Consider the following 20,632-nt stretch of genomic DNA (forward strand, 5'->3'; position numbering starts at 1 on the left):
ATACTAGAAGTAGCCTACCCTCATAAACCCCACATACGCACATCATACCAGTAGCTTCCCACCCTCACGCAACGCCACACACACACACCACTCTCACAGCCCTGCCCCACTTATTATCCAGTAACTCACTTAGTCTCATCCATCCAAACATACCCCAAACTAGTCACATTCACCATCCAACCATACCCCAAACTAGTCACATTCACCATCCAACCATACCCCAAACTAGTCACATTCACCATCCAACCATACCCCAAACTAATCACATTCACAATCCAACCATACTCCAAACTAGTCACATTCACAATCTAACCATACCCCATACTAGTCACATTTACTATCCAACCATACCCCAAACTAGTCACATTCACAATCCAACCATACTCCAAACTAGTCGAATTCACAATCTAACCATACCCCATACTAGTCACATTTACTATCCAACCATACCCCAAACTAGTCACATCCCCAATCTAACCATACCCCTAACAAGTCACATTCACTATCCAACCATACCCCAAACTAGTCACATCCCCAATCTAACCATACCCGTAACTAGTGACATCCCCAATCTAACCATACTCCAAACTAGTCACATTCACCATCCAACCATACCCCAAACTAGTCACATCCCCAATCTAACCATACCCCAAACTAGTCGCATTCACCATCCAATCATACCCCAAACTAGTCACATCCCCAATCTAACCATACCCCAAACTAATCACATCCCCAATCTAACCATACCCCAAACTAGTCACATCCCCAATCTAACCATACCCCAAACTAGTCACATCCCCAATCTAACCATACCCCAAACTAGTCACATTCACTATCCAACCATCCCCCAAACTATTCACATCCACAATCTAACCATACCCCAAACTAGTCGCACTCACCCATTCAACCACACCCCAAACTAGTGGCATTCACCCCTTCAGTCACATACACCAAACTCTTTGTAAATATGAATGGTGGGCACTGCTTTGAGGTATCTGGTTTGGGGGGGGGGGGGGGGGGGGGGGGAGGGGCAAGCCGGGTATATTTGACCTCGGGGACACTCCATATACAGAAAGCTGAAGTGCTTTACGTGTGTGCGTGGTTCTTTAAGCTTAGACATCTGCACAGGAATGCCATACTAGCACATGCGTGCTTTGGAATTCTGTCCCAAGTGCCATGTTTACATAGCACTGCCACTGGCGGGTTAATTACATGTCACGCTGAATTAATTACATGTCACATGGACTATAACACACATGGATTATAACACACATGGACTATGACACACATGGACTATAACACACATGGACTATAACACACATGGACTATGACATACATGGACTATAACACACATGGACTATAACACAGATGGACTATAACATACATGGACTATAACACACATGGACTATAACATACATGGACTATAACACACATGTACTATGTGCATCTGGCTGGAGTATTCATATCAATTCAGGATTTACACAGCAACACTAAGAGGCGTGGTGATCCTGGTGGGGGCGTGTTAATTTAACAATCCCCGCCCACAAGCCCTGTGAAAGACTGTACAGAAGGGAAGTTTTCAGCTGTCATAGCAACAGCATTCTAAAGCCAAACCCTGAATCTTCTCCCAAGTGTTGTGGGTATATCTTCACTCAGGTAGTAAATGTATATAATGTAAGCCTTAGAATAAGTTGTGGTTTTGTGTACACTCTATTCCCACAGCCCTTGAACTTTAGAGGTCCTCTAAATAAGTTGTGGTTTGTGTACACTGAAATAGTTAACACAATGTATAGTTTAGTATTGAGGAATGAAGGGGAGGAGGTGTGATTTACAAACATGCATTGCTGAATCCTGCTAATCTGAGTGTGCATGATAGCATGTGCATTCCTATCATTCATAGCCACCAGTAGTAGTGTTATGATCCAAAGAAAACCTCATGACTGGCTGAGGATGCAAGGAGTTGCAGAGGAGTAGGTCTTGCATCATACTCAGTGTGGCTTTGCTGGATAGGAGGTTTGAAGGCTAATGTCATGTTGGAATGGCTAGGTATTTCCTCACATACATACACAGTGACATGTATAGACAAGAAATGATACATGCACTCACATACAAACATGGACACACTCATATCAAATACACTCATACACAGACACACACCATCACTTACAGAAACATATACCTAGAAACACAGTCTCACAAATACACATAGATGCAAACTGTCACACATAATCATATGGACACAGCAACGTGCAGTCACACACACACAATCAATCAATCAATCACAAAGATACAGCCACACTGTCACATTCACACACACACACACACAGTTGCAGACAGTCAGATACACAGTCATACACATGCAGTATCACATGGTCACACACACAGTCACATACATACACTGTCACATACAGCCACGCCCACATGCACACAGTCCAACACAGACACACAGTTTCATACATGCACACAGTCACAAGCTAACAGTCACACGCAGTTATAGTCACAGAACCCCACAGTAACACACAGAAATAGGCACATAATCCTTTAAACTTCCTGCTAACCCGAATGGGCACTGGTGGGGAAGAGTCGAAGTATGGCAGTCCCTGGTGTCTAGTGAGTGGAGAAGCAGGACTCCTTTCTACTGCATTTAACATGTTGCAGGTGTCGGTGGTATGTAACGCCTTCCCCGCTGCCAGTATCAGTGAGACAGCTTCCTCCCTGATAGACCGGGGTAGAGGATAATGAAATCGACCAGCTGTGTCATGTGCTGCCATGCTACAAAGAGTGACAGGTGGGACAGGCCTGCACAGCACACCTCTCCTGCTTGTCACCTGCTGGGGCATTCCTGATTCCCCCCTCGCCTCATGGTACGTAACTGCTCCTTTACGCTTCTCTATGTTACTCTATCATAGAGTAATGTTAGGTATTAAAATTTGGTTCGAACTATGCATAATCTCTTCAGATCAGTGGCAGAATGGTAATGGTAAAACCTCCATAATACCACTTCACAAATGCACCCTGTTTATTTGCTGAAGGGGTTACAAAAGTTAGCAGTTTTGTATTTCTAACACTACAATATTTCTTTAATACGAAGAATATACAACGTACCTCCCTTGCTGCCCACTCTGATCCTGATGCTGCCGTGGTCCACGGCTCTCTTCCTGGGTTGGGAGCCAGGCCTAGAGGGATTTAACTCTAGATGCTGTCCACATCCTTAGGGAGCTCTCAGTGAAAGAGGACTCTCTCTGGGCTCCTGGAGTACAAGGGCCAATAGACATTGTGACATTGTGTCATGGCTCCTGCTATGACTTGGGGCTAGACCTATAGCACCTCCGTCATCGCATTTCTCCTGCACTTAACACCAATAGTGACGTAATAGGCCAAGTCAGCAAGATTATAGGCATGGGATAATCCAGTTTGCTATAGATCCTGATTCTCCTCGACTGATGCTACTCCCCCCTTGCTAGAGAGGGAAGACAAGCAGAGTGGGGGACAGAGGAAGCAGAGGGAGAAAAGGGGGGTACTGTTACGCCATTAGCTATCAGGTGCCTGTGTGCTCGTCCCAGATGCCAATTTTGCTGAGAATTTTGTTCCTGCTACTAAGGGGTTAATCTCTGTATATGCAGAGTTTCAAAGCAAAATACTGTACTGCACATACAGACCTCATGCACCATGACCACTTTAAATCAATTGAAGTAGTCTTGGTACTTGGACTTGGAAACAGTTTTTACAGTAACCCTTTAAAGAACAACTCTTAAACGAGTCGTGTGTTTGCTGTTAGCATACTAATATTCTTTGTCAAATGCTGGCGATATGTTTTTGTTTTATTTCCAAAATGTATAACATTTTCATTTTACTGCTGTGTAAATGTAAGAATTCACGAGCTACACTTGTTTGTAGCGAAAACAGAATATTAATAGGCTTCCTCTGGTGTATAACCTCCGTGATTGTGGGGAGATGACCCTAAGCAGTTTATCATGGTAACTAAGCCTGAAAGGGAGGCCCGTGAACGTTCGCAACAAACCTTACAAGGACCTTCTCCCCTAATCATTTCTAATTTAGCTCCTACAAAGCAGGGCTATACTGAACATTTTCTGCAGTGTATTGTGAAATATATAGGCACCGGACGGAACGATGTAAAAATATAGTACATACAATATCATACACTCTAATAAAAGGTCACAATGTTTCTTAATACTTGTCTGTTAAAGCCGCAGGGGATGGTAGGATAGAGGCCATGCCGGAGAAAAAGAACAAAAAGAAAAAAGGTAAAGAAAGTAAAGAGGTGAACAAAACGGTCCTGAAGAGGTTTCTAAAGACATATGAGAATCATTGTTCAGGGGCCCAGTCCCTGGCCAGTCCTACCATTGCACGAGCCCTCAAAAAATGCATTCAAACAGAGACGCGCTATGTAAAGGTATTTCTGTTCTTTTTTTATGTTATCATTATAGGAATGCTGCAGATAAAAAAGGACAATAATGCGCGATCTCCAGGCTAAAAAAAAAACCAACCTTTTTTAGCTAAAATATTTCGCTTTTTTTTAAAGTAGCTCTCTAGACTGGCAGTAGGGACGAGAGAGAATTAAACTGATGACTTTCTTGAGTATTCTTTTTACACTTACAAATATGTTTTAATATCTGTATTCACCATATGAAGTCAAGCACTGTGAAGGTTTAGAATGTCAAATCACAAAATGTTTGTCTTTTATTTATCTTCAGCCTCTGTATATATTCCACTAAAGCAGTGGTTCCCAACCCAGTCCTTAAGTACCCACTACCAGTCCTAGATTTAGGGATTACCCAGTTGTGTATAAGGTGTTTTTAGAAAAAGTAAAAAAAAAAAAAATACACACTTTAGACACAACAGGGTAATCCCTAAATCCTGGACTGGTAGGGGGTACTTGAGGACTGGGTTGGGAACTCCTGCACTAAAGAATAGCAAATCATATAGACTACCAGCTTTGCAAAGCTGTAATTGTCGTAAAGATCTGACTGCGAGAATAATACATGTGCATATCTACAGATCATCCTGTCATGCCTAGAAAATCCACCAGAGGACACCCCTCCAGTCCTTCTGCAGCCCCTGCTGAGGACAATAAGGGATGAGCGGTACATGTTGGGAACTGAGTTCCATATCTGGGGGATCCCTCTCAGTAACCAGGACGTTGCCAGTCTTGTAAGTATGCAGTTCTAAAAGAAAGATATAGAATATAATCAAGATCCTAACAAACCAGAACATAGTCACATTGGACAAATCTGATGTTTCTTTGTTTGTACTGTAGATCGTAAAAGCATAACAAGATTAATAAACTGTAGTTAAAGTTTACATGGTCAGAATATTGTCTGCAATAAGCCTTTTAAGTCTTTCTTGGATTTGATTTGCCCCCAGGCGATCTTGCTGGAGTTGAATGGAAGAACATGTTATCCATTTTGCAAACTGGACGCTATAGATTGCAGCATTGATGTGTGGTCATCACAACGTCTGGGAAGAGCAATCAAATACAGCCAATTAACGTCTATTTCTTTGGATTACAATGAGTAAAACTTTGGCAAATATATGCAGTATTAGTGTCAAAATAAATGACTTGCAATTTCAATCATGCATTTATCATAGTATGCGGATATCAAGCACTATCTTGGGAGGGACACTGAGAGATTATTTAATTGCAGTGCAACATAATTTAAAAAAAAAAAAAATACACTCTTAGGGTTAGGCCATAATTTTTTAATTCTAGCATATCAAAATCTGAATTAACAAAAAAATGAAGGCAAACATACCTTGCAGGTCCTCTGGTCACATGGCGCTCTGGTACAGTAGACCGCCATTTTTCTTGTCTCTCTGACGCCAGCTGCTGTGCCCACACCCCTTTTAATGATGTGGCACACGAACCGGCACCATGACGTCACTGACACCAATTCTCACCATTTTCACCTCCCCATCATGTCTTGGGGGTGTGCTTATTGCAATAATGCCCCAGCCCGTAAAAGTGAAAATGTCCAAATGCACAGTGCCCTGTTGTGGATTCTCCTTGACCCAATAACCCAATTATACTGTTTTGATTATCTTTGTTACTGGCTTTTCTGTCATTCTGTTCTATGTGAAGCCTGGCCACCTTTAAGGACCAGTAACACACCTCTAAGGTCACACTTTGCATGTTGGGGTTTATATACATATATGTGGCACCCAGCTTTTTCCCAATTTCTCCAGCAGAGACACTGCAACAAGTGGGGAGGTACATAAAAAATTAAAGGCAGACACCTATCGGGAAGCTCATGGGTGCACTTGCCTTGGTGCTCTGTCCTGAATCTACCAAAGAGCAGATTTCTACTGTATTTTTGTGTAAAGTTAATATTGACGGCATAGGAGGGAATTAGAACAGTCTTGCTATGGTAGACCCCTTTAGCTACTGGTTGTAATTATCGATTTTAAGTTCTTATTCCAAATATTGTCTGATGCAATTGTCCATCTGAGATATTTCCTACAAAATCTAGGTACATTTTGTTTGCCTCATTTTCCCAGCCAATATTATATCCAACATTAATTAAAAGCCAGCAAATGATAGATCCAGTTGAGTCAGTCCATGAATTTAGTGATTTCAAGAGAGTAATTTTGTTGGATTGTAAGCGTAGTGCTTATGGTGTCCATATTTGTGTGCAATTTGGGACAGTGTAAATGATGTATCAGCTAATGTGTACACTCTCAAAAAATGTATCTGGAAATTATTGGTCCATGCTTTACCTCACACTACCCACACATGAAATATGTGAATACTGCACAGGCAAGGGAGCTGGTGTGATTGTCTGGCAGTTGTGTATCTAATGCAGTTGTTCCCAACCCAGTCCTCAAGTTCCCCCTAGCAGTTAAGGATTTAGGGATTACCCAGTTGTGTCTAAGGTGTTTTTAGAAAAAGAAAAAAAAAACACTTTCGACACAACAGGGTAATTCCTAAATCCTGGACTTCTAGGGGTTACTTGAGGACTGGGTTGGGAACCCCTGATCTAATGGATAAGCTTAAAGGGAAACTATAGTCAGCAAAAAAATGATCTTAATGAAGCAGTTTTAGTGTATAGATCATGCCTCTGAAGTTTCACTGCTCAATTCTCTGCCATTTAAGAGTTATAATGCATCTCTAGCCACACCTCCCCTGGCTGTGACTGACACAGTCTGCATGAAAAAAAAAATGGTTTTACTTTCAATCAGATGTAACTTACTTTAAAAGTTTTTATCTCCTGCTCTGTAAATTTATTATTAAATGTATTTACAATAAAGGAAGTATCAACATTAGATGGCTCTTTACAGGAAGTGTTAGGAAGGCTGTGTAAGTCACGTGCAGGAAGGTGTGGCTAGGCTGCATGAACAAAGGGATTTAACTCCTAAATGGCAGATAACTGAGCAGTGAGACTGCAGGGGCATGATCTACACACCAAAACATATATAACAATTTATTTCAGCCCATCTATAACATTTTGTTTTGTTTTTTAGTTTGCACGATGAAGGAGTCCAAGGCCTGGTTGATGGGCTTGAAGGAAACAAGAAGGTGGTATCTCTAAGTCTGTGTTACTGTAACTTAGGTCCTGCCAGCGGTAAGCTTCTCGGCAATGTGCTAGCAGAGACAGCTGTAAGGTAATGCATTTATATAATGTTTACTTTGAGTGATTGTATATATTTATGTTATGGAAAGGATGTTAATGCTGCATGTCTGACATATACAATGAGAAAACAGCAGGAAGATGATCAATTACATTTGAAAACCTTTATATATTCCAGCATTTGCTTCCCTTTGGTATATTGCAAAAGATTAAACAGATCTCCTTCTCAAGCAGTTTCTTTATGGGTTAGCTTTCTTCTAATTGCTGGCAGTGATGTAAGATAACATCATTGCCTTCTCTTGCCCACAGTATGCAACAGGGGAGCACTTTGGAGACGGCCGTAGCCACGCATGCCCAGTAAGCCAAATGTTACTGGGCATGCGCGGTGCTCGCAAATCTTGCAAGGTAACTGAGGAAGACAAGGATAGAGGTGAGTATTGTAGGGAAGTTAGCTTGCCAAAGGAAGTGGAGCTTGCCTTTAAGGGACACTATAGTCACCTGAACAACTTTAACTTAATGAAGCAGTTTTGGTGTATAGAACATGCCCCTGCAGCCTCACTGCTCAATCCTCTGCCATTTAGGAGTTAAATCACTTTGTTTATGAACCCTAGTCACACCTCCCCGCATAAACACTTCCTGTAAAGAGAGCCATATTTAGACTTTCTTTATTGCAAGTTCTGTTTAATTAAGATTTTCTTATCCCCTGCTATGTTAATAGCTTGCTAGACCCTGCAAGAGCCTCCTGTATGTGATTAAAGTTCAAGTTAGAGATTGAGATACAATTATTTAAGGTAAATTACATCTGTTTGAAAGTGAAACCAGTTTTTTTTCCATGCAGGCTCTGTCAATCATAGCCAGGGGAGGTGTGGCTAGGGCTGCATAAACAGAAACAAAGTGATTTAACTCCTAAATGACAGTGAATTGAGCAGTGAAATTGCAGGGGAATGATCTATACACTAAAACTGCTTTATTTAGCTAAACTAATTTAGGTGACTATAGTGTTCCTTTAAGCTCCATCCATTTGTCACAATTGTCAAGCGTAAAGACAAAAGAGAAATAGATCAGAAATGAAGAAAAGAAGAACAGATTGGGAAAGGGGAAGAGACGAGGAAACAATCGGAGAAAGGTAAGCTAGAGGTGACAAAGCCACTTTAAATAAGTACAGTATAAGGAGCTCTAGATTTAATGCAGTCAGTATGACATTTCCTTTACCCAAGTTGTGTTGTATACTTGTTATCCACATCAGGATAAACTATTATTCTTGTAGTGAACTGTACCTGGATGGAAATGACTTGGAATGTTCTGGGGCTGTGGATCTTATTACAGTTATTGCAGAGTACGCCCAGAGCCAGGTTTCAGAGGAGAAAGTGGATGCGGCCACTAATCTGGCCCGTCAGATCCTGGAAGGTAAGATTTCTCTATTTTTCTTAAACCAAATATCTTTGCATGTCTATGGGGACAATGAAGCAAAATAGTGTCAATGCACTCTATTTTGGCCATCCAACGGCAGCTTTGTCGAAGACTCTGACATTCCTTGTGCCAACATATGAAGAGCAAAAGACCCAGCAGTGACCCTAAAAGTGACAGTTCTTTGTTCTGTCACTGCAGTAATCACTGTAGCAGAGGGAAAAAACAGTGGAATTTAGTAAAAGAAAAATCATATAGTGCTGATGCACCCCCGCATTACAGGTGACTTTCACACCCCGTGATGACTCATGTTGTCCTCACACTCACTCAGACATCTACGCAGAAACGCCATGTGTGCACATTCCATCAACGGTGCCGTAAATGCACATGTGAATGAATATGTTAAAGGGACACTCCAGGCACCCAGACCACTTCTGCTCATTGGAGTGGTCTGGGTGCCAACTCCCACTACTCCTAACCCTGCAAGTGTAATTATTGCAGTTTTTTATAAACTGCAATAATTACCTTGCAGGGTTAACTCCACCTCTAGTGGCTGTCTACTAGACAGCCACTAGAGGTCACTTCCTGAGTCATAGCAAAGATTTCCTGTGCTAGAGCGTCGCTGGACGCCCTCACGCTGTGTGAGGACCTCCATCGTCGCTCATTTCCCCATAGGAAAGCATTGAAATTATTTTTCAATGCTTTCCTATGGGGAGTGCTAATGCGCATGCGCGGCATTGGCGCGCATGCGCATTAGGTCTCCCCGGCCAGTGGGCGGGATCAGTCTCGCCCACCGGCCAACGGAGACAGTAGGAGGAGCGGCGCGGAGGAGGAGACAGCGACGAGGTCCCTCAGGTAAGTCACTGAAGGAGACAGCGACGAGGTGCCTCAGGTAAGTCACTGAAGGAGACAGCGACGAGGTGCCTCAGGTAAGTGACTGAAGAGGTTTTCACCCCTTCAGTAACCGGGGATTGGGGGGTGGGAGGGAGGGGGAACCTCCAGTGCCAGGAAAACGGATTGTTTTCCTGGCACTGGAGATTCCATTTAAACTAATTTAAATTCCGTGCCCAGCACTGCATGTATAGTTAAATCAAATAAAAACTAGTGAGGTTTTTAAGAAATAAACAGCACAACCTATACCTAACGTATAGTCAGCTGTGCAAAACTCTCACTAGTAACAATATCTTTTGAACTGGATTATGGATCCGAAGTCCTGGAGGGATGTGAGTGCTCACTACTTACTATGTAAGGCCCATCAATCTTCTGTTTGTCCTCATGCCTCTAGACTGTATGCTTGTTTGAGAAGGGTCCTCATCTACCTATTGTTCCTCTAACATTTTGTAATAGTCTCATTTATTGTTAAATTTCCCTTTTACAATATCGTAAAGCGCTGCGGTATACGTTGGCGCTATATAAACGTCAATAATAATAATAATGCTGCACTAACTTTGATGGACCCATGATTCACAACCTAGAGTAACATCGCGTATTCTGTAATGTACCCCTGTTACAGTTTGAGTATTTAAGGAAGCATTAGACTGATTTTCTGTCCTGGAGAAAGTATAACCTCAGATAAAAACTTACCAATCCACATTTAGTGCATGTCTAACTACCTAACACGCTGCGTGTATATATAGATAAATATGTTATGTATCACTGACTCGTTCTTTCTGAGCAGCAGATCAAAGTGTCGGCATTCACACAGCAGTCTCTGGACACTCTGCAAATACAGCTCAACCTAAAAATAAACTGGAAAAGAGCATTGGAAAAAAGAAGGGCAAAAGAAAAGGTAATCAATGTAGAATTATTTTCAACATTATCTAAGAACCATAGCCCAATGATTGCTGTTTTCATCATGTCTGGAACACAGGAAGTGGGTATCAGTGCCTTTATTTTCCCATCAAGTGAGGGCTACATACCAGTCTAGACTCCTGTACAAGCCTTGAGTTCTAGAATACTTGTTTTGGTGATATAAATCCACTGGTTTCACTAGCTGTGCACAGGTTCCAGTGTTAACGGTATCATTCTTTGTGTTTCCCATATTTTTGGTGCTGTGCTTGAATATCAGGATGTCTGTCTATAATTAAAGTGACCCTTTAGGCACCCAGGCCATTTTATCTTAATGAAGTAGTTTGGGGTGCCATGAAAGCATTCCTTACAAGTGAAAGCATTGCCGTTCTGCAGGCATGGTAAATGTTTACGTTGTAAAGGCATCTAGTATCTGTCACCCTTACAACCACTAGAGGCACTTCTGGTAAAATAGCTGAGTAAAACTCTGCAAGTTTAATCATATCGTGTCATAGAGACTAGTGCACATGGTTGTTTTGCTGCACATGTGCCTCCTATAACGGTGTTATTCTCTAAACTACAGATTGTTGTAAATTAAACTCTGAATTGCTAAACTGAAGGAATACTATAGTGTTAGGAATACAAATCTGTATTCCTAACACTGAAATACCCCTCTGCCTCCACAACCCCTCCCAACTAGCAAATAAATGGTTAAAAACCTTATTCTCACTTATCCGACTTATCGCCGATGGATTGGGGACCTACTCGACCAACGTCCAGGTGGTCTGGAAACCTAATGCACATTTTCACTGAAGGGATGATTTCCTATGGGGTTTTCATGACACTGGGGTGTTTCAAAGTGTAAGGACTTCCAGCGTTGTTTCTCCATGAAACTTCTGGAAGCACCACCAGTGGCTGTGTGATAGATAGCCACCGCTGAAGTGGTCTGGGAGCCTACAGTGTCCGTTTGAGGCCAAAACAGTCAAGCCATACCTCTAGATATATTGGATAATTTGTTCGAAACATCTCATTTGGCCTTAGTTTTGTCATCTTTTAATTGACTACTATTCATGTTTTTTTGAGTAACCTCTGTGAGATGAAGAATTGAAAACATACTGTATCCTCCTGCAGTGCTCTATACCCTTCCTTTTAAATTCAGCTCTCTCAAATCACAATAAGGCTGTGAGTGTTACCATGCTGTATATTTTTCTTTGTGCTTCAAGCTATTCCTTCACATACTATGGCACACGTTGTCTTTGTACATGTTCATTGTTCGTGCAGTTTATTGTAATACTTTTTTTCGACTCTGTTCATCTCATTCCTTGTGTGTATCGGAATGTCTCTCCCGGGGCAGTTAAGGACAAGCAGCAAACAAAGGATATCAACAACAGATTGTTCATAACCTGTAATAACTTCTAGGAAAGAAGAAGCAAAAAGCTGTCTGTGTGCCAGGGCCATGGGTGAGCAAGCTCCATCTGGCTGATAATGGGATTGATTCAAGAGGAAAAGAAGGAGAAATCAGAGTGCTTGAATTTACCCAGTTACTGAGCTGGTAAGCGCTCGATAACCATAGGATTCCGTCTTACCCATTGCAACAACGGGTGGGGGACTCATTGTTTGTACTGTAACAGACCATGTCAATACATTCACCTTGTCATTTGATGAATGAATGTTACTCAGCTAGTTCTATTTTGTAAGTATATCCCATTATATCGTGTTTTTACCTGGGATATCCTTCTGGATCCAATTGTTCTTTGGTGTCTTTCTATAGACTATGTATTTTATACTGGCAGGTCTTTTAACTGAAGTGTGAATTGACTGTACTTACAGTTACCATCAAGTCATAATTGCCAAACGTTAGCTATGTTTTTTCTGCTTCTGTGCCACTTGTCCTTGTTGTAAGAAGATATCTGATGGTTATGTCACAGTACAACCTAGCACACGCTATTATTAGGGCCTCCAGGACTGATAGCTACCTTGTAGAAGGACATATATCAGAGGCCTTTAACCCCTTAAGGACACATGACATGTGTGACATGTCATGATTCCCTTTTATTCCAGAAGTTTGGTCCTTAAGGGGTTAAATAGAAATTGGGGCATTTGTGTCACAGTGTGACATCACTCCCTAATGTATTGTATTTTTAGCAGAGTACTGGTGTAAGTTTCTAAACCTGTCAGGAGCTATAGATGTGAATTTCAATCACGACTTAATATGTTGTAAAGAAACCATTAGCAGAGAAAGGAGGGCTAAGTAGTAAAGGAAAGATTAGCGTAAACTAAATGAATGGATATAAAGAATGAGAGATCTGTTGTGATCTTCTGTATTGTTTTCTTTATTCCAGTCTGATCCGCTACTCGGAGCAGCTCTCAGAACTCAATCTGGATGACAACTGCTTGGGCCAACTAGCAGCCAATGATATCCTGGAAGCACTGACCGAAAGGAATACAAGTATTTTATTGTTATTAACACATTAACAAGACGATCAAATACCAGGGTGATTGATTGTATTTAAAGTGAACCTGTCCTGACAGCGTAACTTTAACGTCAATCCTCCCCAAATGCACTGACTACATCATGTATCACAGATAGACATGTATTCAATGCAACATATTCAAATCCTTATCATCTCAGCTGCCATCTAGCGCAATCATGTTCTCACCTTCATAGATGTTTTTTGTTTTGTAACACCCACCTCCGGTCCTCCTGTGCTCTGCCTTCACTCTCCTGTCATTTGCTTTTCTTAAGTGGGGTTCCCCAAGTAGGGCAAATCTCCTTTTGGACACTAGCTTTATTGCTAGCATTGCAGTTATCTGATCAGTCTCTCCATTCCTATACTCCTTCCAGAGGTAGGCAACCTTCGACACTTCAAATGTTGGGGACTACATCTCCCATAATGCTTTTACAGTCAGAATACTGGCAAAGCATCAGGGTAGATGTAATCCACAATATCTGGAGTGCCAAGGTTGCTTGCCATAGTCAGTGTTACCAATTAAGGGGTTACCAAAGAAACCACATGACATAGGCACTGTCGTTATTCAGTTTAATTACCTTTAATAAGACTCAGACACCAGTTATTCTGTTGGAGTATAACGTCCACAGCTTTTATTAAATCTTAAACAAATTAACATATTTAGGGTCATTGTCATTTCTGACATTTCGTTACTATCCCCCCGTACAATACCCCTGACAATGACCCTAGCACTTAAACAATAAATAACATTTCAATAACATTTAACTTATAACACACGGCCTACCAAAGAGGCCCCAACCAAACGTTACTGTAGGGGTGTACCCAGACACCCCTACCCCCTAGGTTCGTAGCCACCGAAGAGCTTGAACCTACCAACACTCTTATCCATCTGGCCTACTCAGGCCTAGGACTTGGCCTATCCACTTCCAATTCCAGCCAACTTCCGACTTTACCATGCCCTGTTCCCGCCGCTGTGACCAAACGGGAACCCAACCAAAACCTAAAGGGAGGGTGGGTGGGACAAAGAACAGGTGAGTGAAATTCTGTTAAAATGGCTCCTCTCTTAAGATGGCCGCTATTTAACTTGCTCCTAGACCACCCCCACTCTGCATTACCCTAAGCCCCACCCCTAAATATTTTCCCTGCCCACTCTCTGGCCCTGTCAAGGCCCACTCCCCCTCTGCGTTGTTCCGTGGGCTTCATTACATGTGCTGTGTTTTCTGTGCTTGCCCTGTGGGGGGTCTTTTAACAGGTGGGAGAATATCACTTTGTTGGGTAAACCATGTAAACCATGGGTAAACCATGTATGCTATTTTACATGAGCACTTTTTAATTAACACGTTATATTACTTTCAGCCACCTAGTCTGGTGAAGGGGCCATAAAGAAAAAAAGAAAAACAGAACTTTTAGGGCAGGAATGTTTTATTTAGAAAAAGTATTAGACTTGTGCACCCTCTGTGCAATTCACAGACACACTCCACTCTATTCAGTTCAGATACATTCCATACAGTACACACACAGTCCATACAGTACACACACAGTCCATAAAGTACACAGACACACTCCATGCAGTACACACACAGTCCATAAAGTACACAGACACACTCCATGCAGTACACACACAGTCCATAAAGTACACAAATATACTCCATGCAGTACACACACAGTCCATAAAGTACACAGACACACACCATGCAGTACAGACACAGTCCATAAAGTACACAGACACACTCCATGCAGTACACACACAGTCCATAAAGTACACAGACACACTCCATGCAGTACTCACACAGTCCATAAAGTACACAGACACACTCCATGCAGTACTCACACAGTTCATAAAGTACACAGACACACTCCATGCAGTACACACACAGTCCATGAAGTACACAAACACACTCCATAAAGTACACAGACACACTCCATGCAGTACACACACAGTCCATAAAGTACACAAACACACTCCATAAAGTACACAGACACACTCCATGCCGTACACACTCAGTCCATAAAGTACACAGACACACTCCATGCAGTACTCACACAGTTCATAAAGTACACAGACACACTCCATGCAGTACACACACAGTCCATAAAGTACACAGACACACTACATGCAGTACACACACAGTCCATAAAGTACACAAACACACTCCATAAAGTACACAGACACACTCCATGCCGTACACACTCAGTCCATAAAGTATACAGACACACTCCATGCAGTACACACACAGTCCATAAAGTACACAAACACACTCCATAAAGTACACAGACACACTCCATGCCGTACACACTCAGTCCATAAAGTACACAGACACACTCCATGCAGTACTCACACAGTTCATAAAGTACACAGACACACTCCATGCAGTACACACACAGTCCATAAAGTACACAGACACACTACATGCAGTACACACACAGTCCATAAAGTACACAAACACACTCCATAAAGTACACAGACACACTCCATGCCGTACACACACAGTCCATAAAGTACACAGACACACTCCATGCAGTACACACACAGTCCATAAAGTACACAAATATACTCCATGCAGTACACACACAGTCCATAAAGTACACAGACACACACCATGCAGTACAGACACAGTCCATAAAGTACACAGACACACTCCATGCAGTACACACACAGTCCATAAAGTACACAGACACACTCCATGCAGTACTCACACAGTCCATAAAGTACACAGACACACTCCATGCAGTACTCACACAGTTCATAAAGTACACAGACACACTCCATGCAGTACACACACAGTCCATGAAGTACACAAACACACTCCATAAAGTACACAGACACACTCCATGCAGTACACACACAGTCCATAAAGTACACAAACACACTCCATAAAGTACACAGACACACTCCATGCCGTACACACTCAGTCCATAAAGTACACAGACACACTCCATGCAGTACTCACACAGTTCATAAAGTACACAGACACACTCCATGCAGTACACACACAGTCCATAAAGTACACAGACACACTACATGCAGTACACACACAGTCCATAAAGTACACAAACACACTCCATAAAGTACACAGACACACTCCATGCCGTACACACTCAGTCCATAAAGTACACAGACACACTCCATGCCGTACACACTCAGTCCATAAAGTATACAGACACACTCCATGCAGTACTCACACAGTCCATAAAGTACACAGACACACTCCATGCAGTACTCACACAGTTCATAAAGTACACAGACACACTCCATGCAGTACTCACACAGTCCATAAAGTACACAGACACACACCATGCAGTATACACCACACCATGCATTTCACAGACACCTCTTGCAGTTCAGACACACCACATTTCAAAAATTTGCAGACAATTTAAATCAATTTGATAAAGTATCAAGGTTGCAAATAGCTCCTACCACCCTTCTGAGCCAGGCATCAAGCCCCAGCCCTCTTCCCTTTCTTCTGTCTCAAGCTGAAACACTGCACATACATTTGTCTACTACCCTGACCACTTCAAACCGCCTTTAATGAAACCAAATGAGGGAGCTATCCACTAAACGCAGCTTCCTAATTTGGTAATGGTGCCCTTAAATATGGTAATTCCGCATTAGGGAATCAATTTTATGAACTACTGATCAATCATGTGTCTGGGCTCCATTCAGAGCAGTGGCTGCCTAGACTTCTCTCCTCCTCCATAGGCCTTGATTTAATATGCTTTTCAAATGATTCAATACAGGGAGATAACATTTCCATAGGATTTATCTACAGAAGTCACAATTAAAGTCTATGAGAATTTTTGTAGATAAATCATTTGGAAAATATTTCTAGCAGTAAGATATCATTTGGAAAGCTTATTAAATCCAGGCCACAGCAGGGAAGTTTTTATGGACAAACTTTATTGGTGCATTTCAACAACCAGGTCAGATGTAAAAAGATTTAACACATTACAGGGTATATGGTAGTTGCTATAGCATTTTGCAAATCCCATATATATTGTGCACTTGTACTTACTATAAACAGGTATTATGGGATATTAACACATGTGAGTAAATGTAAAGGTTAATATTTTGAAAAACAAAATAGATTATAATCGTGAATGCCATTGTGGTTAGTAATTCTTAACAAATAACTAAGGCCTTGATTTAATATTTTTGTATAAGCTTTTCAAATTATTTCATTTTTTGGGGGGGATAAACTTTTCAAATTATTTCATATTTTTTAAAATATTTTAATAATTATTTATATACAGGGAGTGCAGAATTATTAGGCAAGTATTTTTGAGGATTAATTTTATTATTGAACAACAACCATGTTCTCAATGAACCCAAAAAACTCATTAATATCAAAGCTGAATATTTTTGGAAGTAGTTTTTAGTTTGTTTTTAGTTATAGCTATTTTAGGGGGATATCTGTGTGTGCAGGTGACTATTACTGTGCATAATTATTAGGCAACTTAACAAAAAACAAATATATACCCATTTCAATTATTTATTTTTACCAGTGAAACCAATATAACATCTCAACATTCACAAATATACATTTCTGACATTCAAAAACAAAACAAAAACAAATCAGTGACCAATATAGCCACCTTTCTTTGCAAGGACACTCAAAAGCCTGCCATCCATGGATTCTGTCAGTGTTTTGATCTGTTCACCATCAACATTGCGTGCAGAAGCAACCACAGCCTCCCAGACACTGTTCAGAGAGGTGTACTGTTTTCCCTCCTTGTAAATCTCACATTTGATGATGGACCACAGGTTCTCAATGGGGTTCAGATCAGGTGAACAAGGAGGCCATGTCATTAGATTTTCTTCTTTTATACCCTTTCTTGCCAGCCACGCTGTGGAGTACTTGGACGCGTGTGATGGAGCATTGTCCTGCATGAAAATCATGTTTTTCTTGAAGGATGCAGACTTCTTCCTGTACCACTGCTTGAAGAAGGTGTCTTCCAGAAACTGGCAGTAGGACTGGGAGTTGAGCTTGACTCCATCCTCAACCCGAAAAGGCCCCACAAGCTCATCTTTGATGATACCAGCCCAAACCAGTACTCCACCTCCACCTTGCTGGCGTCTGAGTCGGACTGGAGCTCTCTGCCCTTTACCAATCCAGCCACGGGCCCATTCATCTGGCCCATCAAGACTCACTCTCATTTCATCACATCACCTAATATGCTTAATTGGTAGTAGGCTTTCGAGCCTATACAGCTTGGAGTAAGACAACATGCATAAAGAGGATGATGTGGTCAAAATACTAATTTGCCTAATAATTCTGCACTCCCTGTATTGATATATGTGATATATGTTATGATATTTTAATATTAATATTTTATATATTTAATTTTATATTGTACATTTTTTTTTGTTTTTTAAAGTTTATCCAAAATTATTGTATGGAGGCTTATATATGAAGATATCAATATTTTAGTGAATACATCTGTTATATTTTCACCCGTTTTCTTTAGGAAAACTTCCACGTTTGAAAATTAGAGTAATAGAACAAATTCCTGCAGCCATCTTCAAAGAAATACTAAAACAAAGTGGGAAACTTAAAGTCTCAAAAAAGAAGAGGAAAAAAAAGGTAATTAAATAATTAAACTTAAAAGGAAATTAACATTATTCAAGTTTTAAAACAAAAAAAACAAAATAGGTGGTTTACTGGACATTATCCTAAATCTCAATGTACCCTTTTAAATAAAATAGTTTTTTACAGAAATCTTAAGAAACAACTTACAGTTATTTATTTTTTTTGAATTCTTTATTTTTGTTGTGCGTGGTTTGACAAAATGATATACGTTGCCACAACAGCAAACATAATCACATTAATAACACAGATTCATACATATGTGGCATTGAGGTGAAAGCACATTTTTTAAACATTTTTAAACGTGGTAAGACTATCTAGTGATATATGACATGCAAGTATCAGCGTTAGTAGGTATACGAATAGAAAAATTATAATTTTTATACAAAAGATATAATAACATGCTAGGTAGGTCTCGATCTTGCAGTCTACATGTGTGTACATGCTAGATGCAGTTGCAAGTTGTATAGTAACAGACATAACAGGCATAACAAGCATGGCAGTGCATAAGAATAAACGGCACATTTTTTTTTTTTTTTTTTTCATTCTTTATTTTGTAAAATTTTGTTGTAGGGGGGAGGGGTACAAAAGAGAAGTGGGGGGTCAACGTTTGTCATCCAACTTTCATCACATATACATGAGCTAGTGATTCATCTCGTAACAGGCATTAAACATCGGCCTAAAGGTGTACATAGCAGGTCGCATGGCAGCATTGGGCAATTCAATAAAGTATACATTTTGCTGTAATCTACGGGTGCGTACAGTGTGCATTATAGGTCGTACGAAATGCATTTCTTGCTGTGTGTAGCATTCCCGTAGTACAGGTAGCCTACTGGGTGGAGTAGGTGTTAGGAAGCCGCCTCTTGTCGCGGTTTCAGCGGTTTCTATATTTGTTTGCATTGTATTGGTCAGGTGTAGTCTTGGCAAGCCGAACACTGTGTTCGGAAGTAGGTGGGGGGGATTTGCGGGCAGCAGGGAGGCACGGTCTTGGGGTCCCTGTTAGATAGGTCTGTTCGAGGTCTATGGGGTGGGGGGGAGTGGGGGGCCGTTTTCAAGTAGTAGGTGCATTTAGTGGTCGAGGGGTATGTCAGGTAGTTTTGTCCTGTGTGTGCGTTACCCCGGGGTCGTGTCCTTGATAGTCGCTTCCTTGGGATGTCTCTGGGTTTTGGCCGAGTGTTACCTATTTGTTTGGAGTCTGTCCAGTCCAGTTTGGTGCTCTGGCTAGTATCGGGGGCGTCTCAGTCGGGCTGGCACTGTTCCGGGTTGTGAGGGTTGGGTGGTGTCTGAAATTGTAGGATAGTGGTCCTGGGTATTGGGCGTTTGGGTAGTCTGGTTGAGGTGGTCCGTCTCACAATCAACATTTGTAGGCCCTGGGGGGTCTTTCGTGAGTGTTGTGTCATGTAGTTGGTCTCTCCAGTGAGCGGGGGGGGGGGGGTTTCTATCTGAGTGGGTCAGCATGGTGGCGGTGGGTCCTTCGTTGTGGGGTGTGCTGTGGAGGAGGTGGGGTTGCAGGTTAGTGGGGTAAGGGTATTGCAGGTGTGGAGGAGAGTAGGTGTAGGCATAGAGGGGGGGAGGGTGCAGAGGATCCACAGGGGGGAGCGGTGTCCGGTCCCGGGCCCCCAGTCCAGCCCCCCCCCGCCCCCGGGACGCGGGGCAGCTCCGGCTCTTCGTGATCGTCTTGGTTTGGTTGGGCGGACGGCCCGGCTCCCGCACCGTCGCCAGCTGGGTCCGCCAGGGCGTCAGCATCTTCCTCTATTGTCAGGTGTTGTGCTGCCCCCGCGTTTGTTGCAGT

The 20,632-nt window shown here is 41.8% G+C and overlaps 1 protein-coding gene across 1 annotated transcript; it reads left to right on the forward strand.

Moving 5' to 3' along the window:
- Positions 1-1,571: 1,571 nt before the first annotated feature.
- LOC134586164 (uncharacterized) lies at positions 1,572-18,849 on the forward strand. Its single transcript, XM_063441667.1, has 10 exons — positions 1,572-1,656; positions 4,209-4,414; positions 5,020-5,172; positions 5,386-5,534; positions 7,480-7,620; positions 8,854-8,993; positions 10,672-10,782; positions 12,201-12,333; positions 13,124-13,230; positions 18,722-18,849. The coding sequence occupies exons 2-10, from the start codon at positions 4,235-4,237 to the stop codon at positions 18,847-18,849; spliced, it is 1,242 nt and encodes a 413-aa protein (XP_063297737.1). The 5' UTR covers positions 1,572-1,656; positions 4,209-4,234.
- Positions 18,850-20,632: the final 1,783 nt, after the last annotated feature.

The sequence above is a fragment of the Pelobates fuscus genome, chromosome 2 (assembly GCF_036172605.1).
Source record: "Pelobates fuscus isolate aPelFus1 chromosome 2, aPelFus1.pri, whole genome shotgun sequence".
In the NCBI taxonomy this organism is placed as follows: domain Eukaryota; kingdom Metazoa; phylum Chordata; class Amphibia; order Anura; family Pelobatidae; genus Pelobates; species Pelobates fuscus.

What these genes read in the sequence shown, in the direction of transcription:
- LOC134586164 (XM_063441667.1), top strand. Translation starts at nt 4,235, where the DNA reads ATGCCGGAGAAAAAGAACAAAAAGAAAAAAGGTAAAGAAAGTAAAGAG. An exon ending in ATTTCTTTGGATTACAATGA is followed by an intron (nt 5,535 to 7,479) that starts GTAAAACTTTGG and finishes TTTGTTTTTTAG; the next exon opens with TTTGCACGATGAAGGAGTCC. An exon ending in ACTGACCGAAAGGAATACAA is followed by an intron (nt 13,231 to 18,721) that starts GTATTTTATTGT and finishes CGTTTTCTTTAG; the next exon opens with GAAAACTTCCACGTTTGAAA.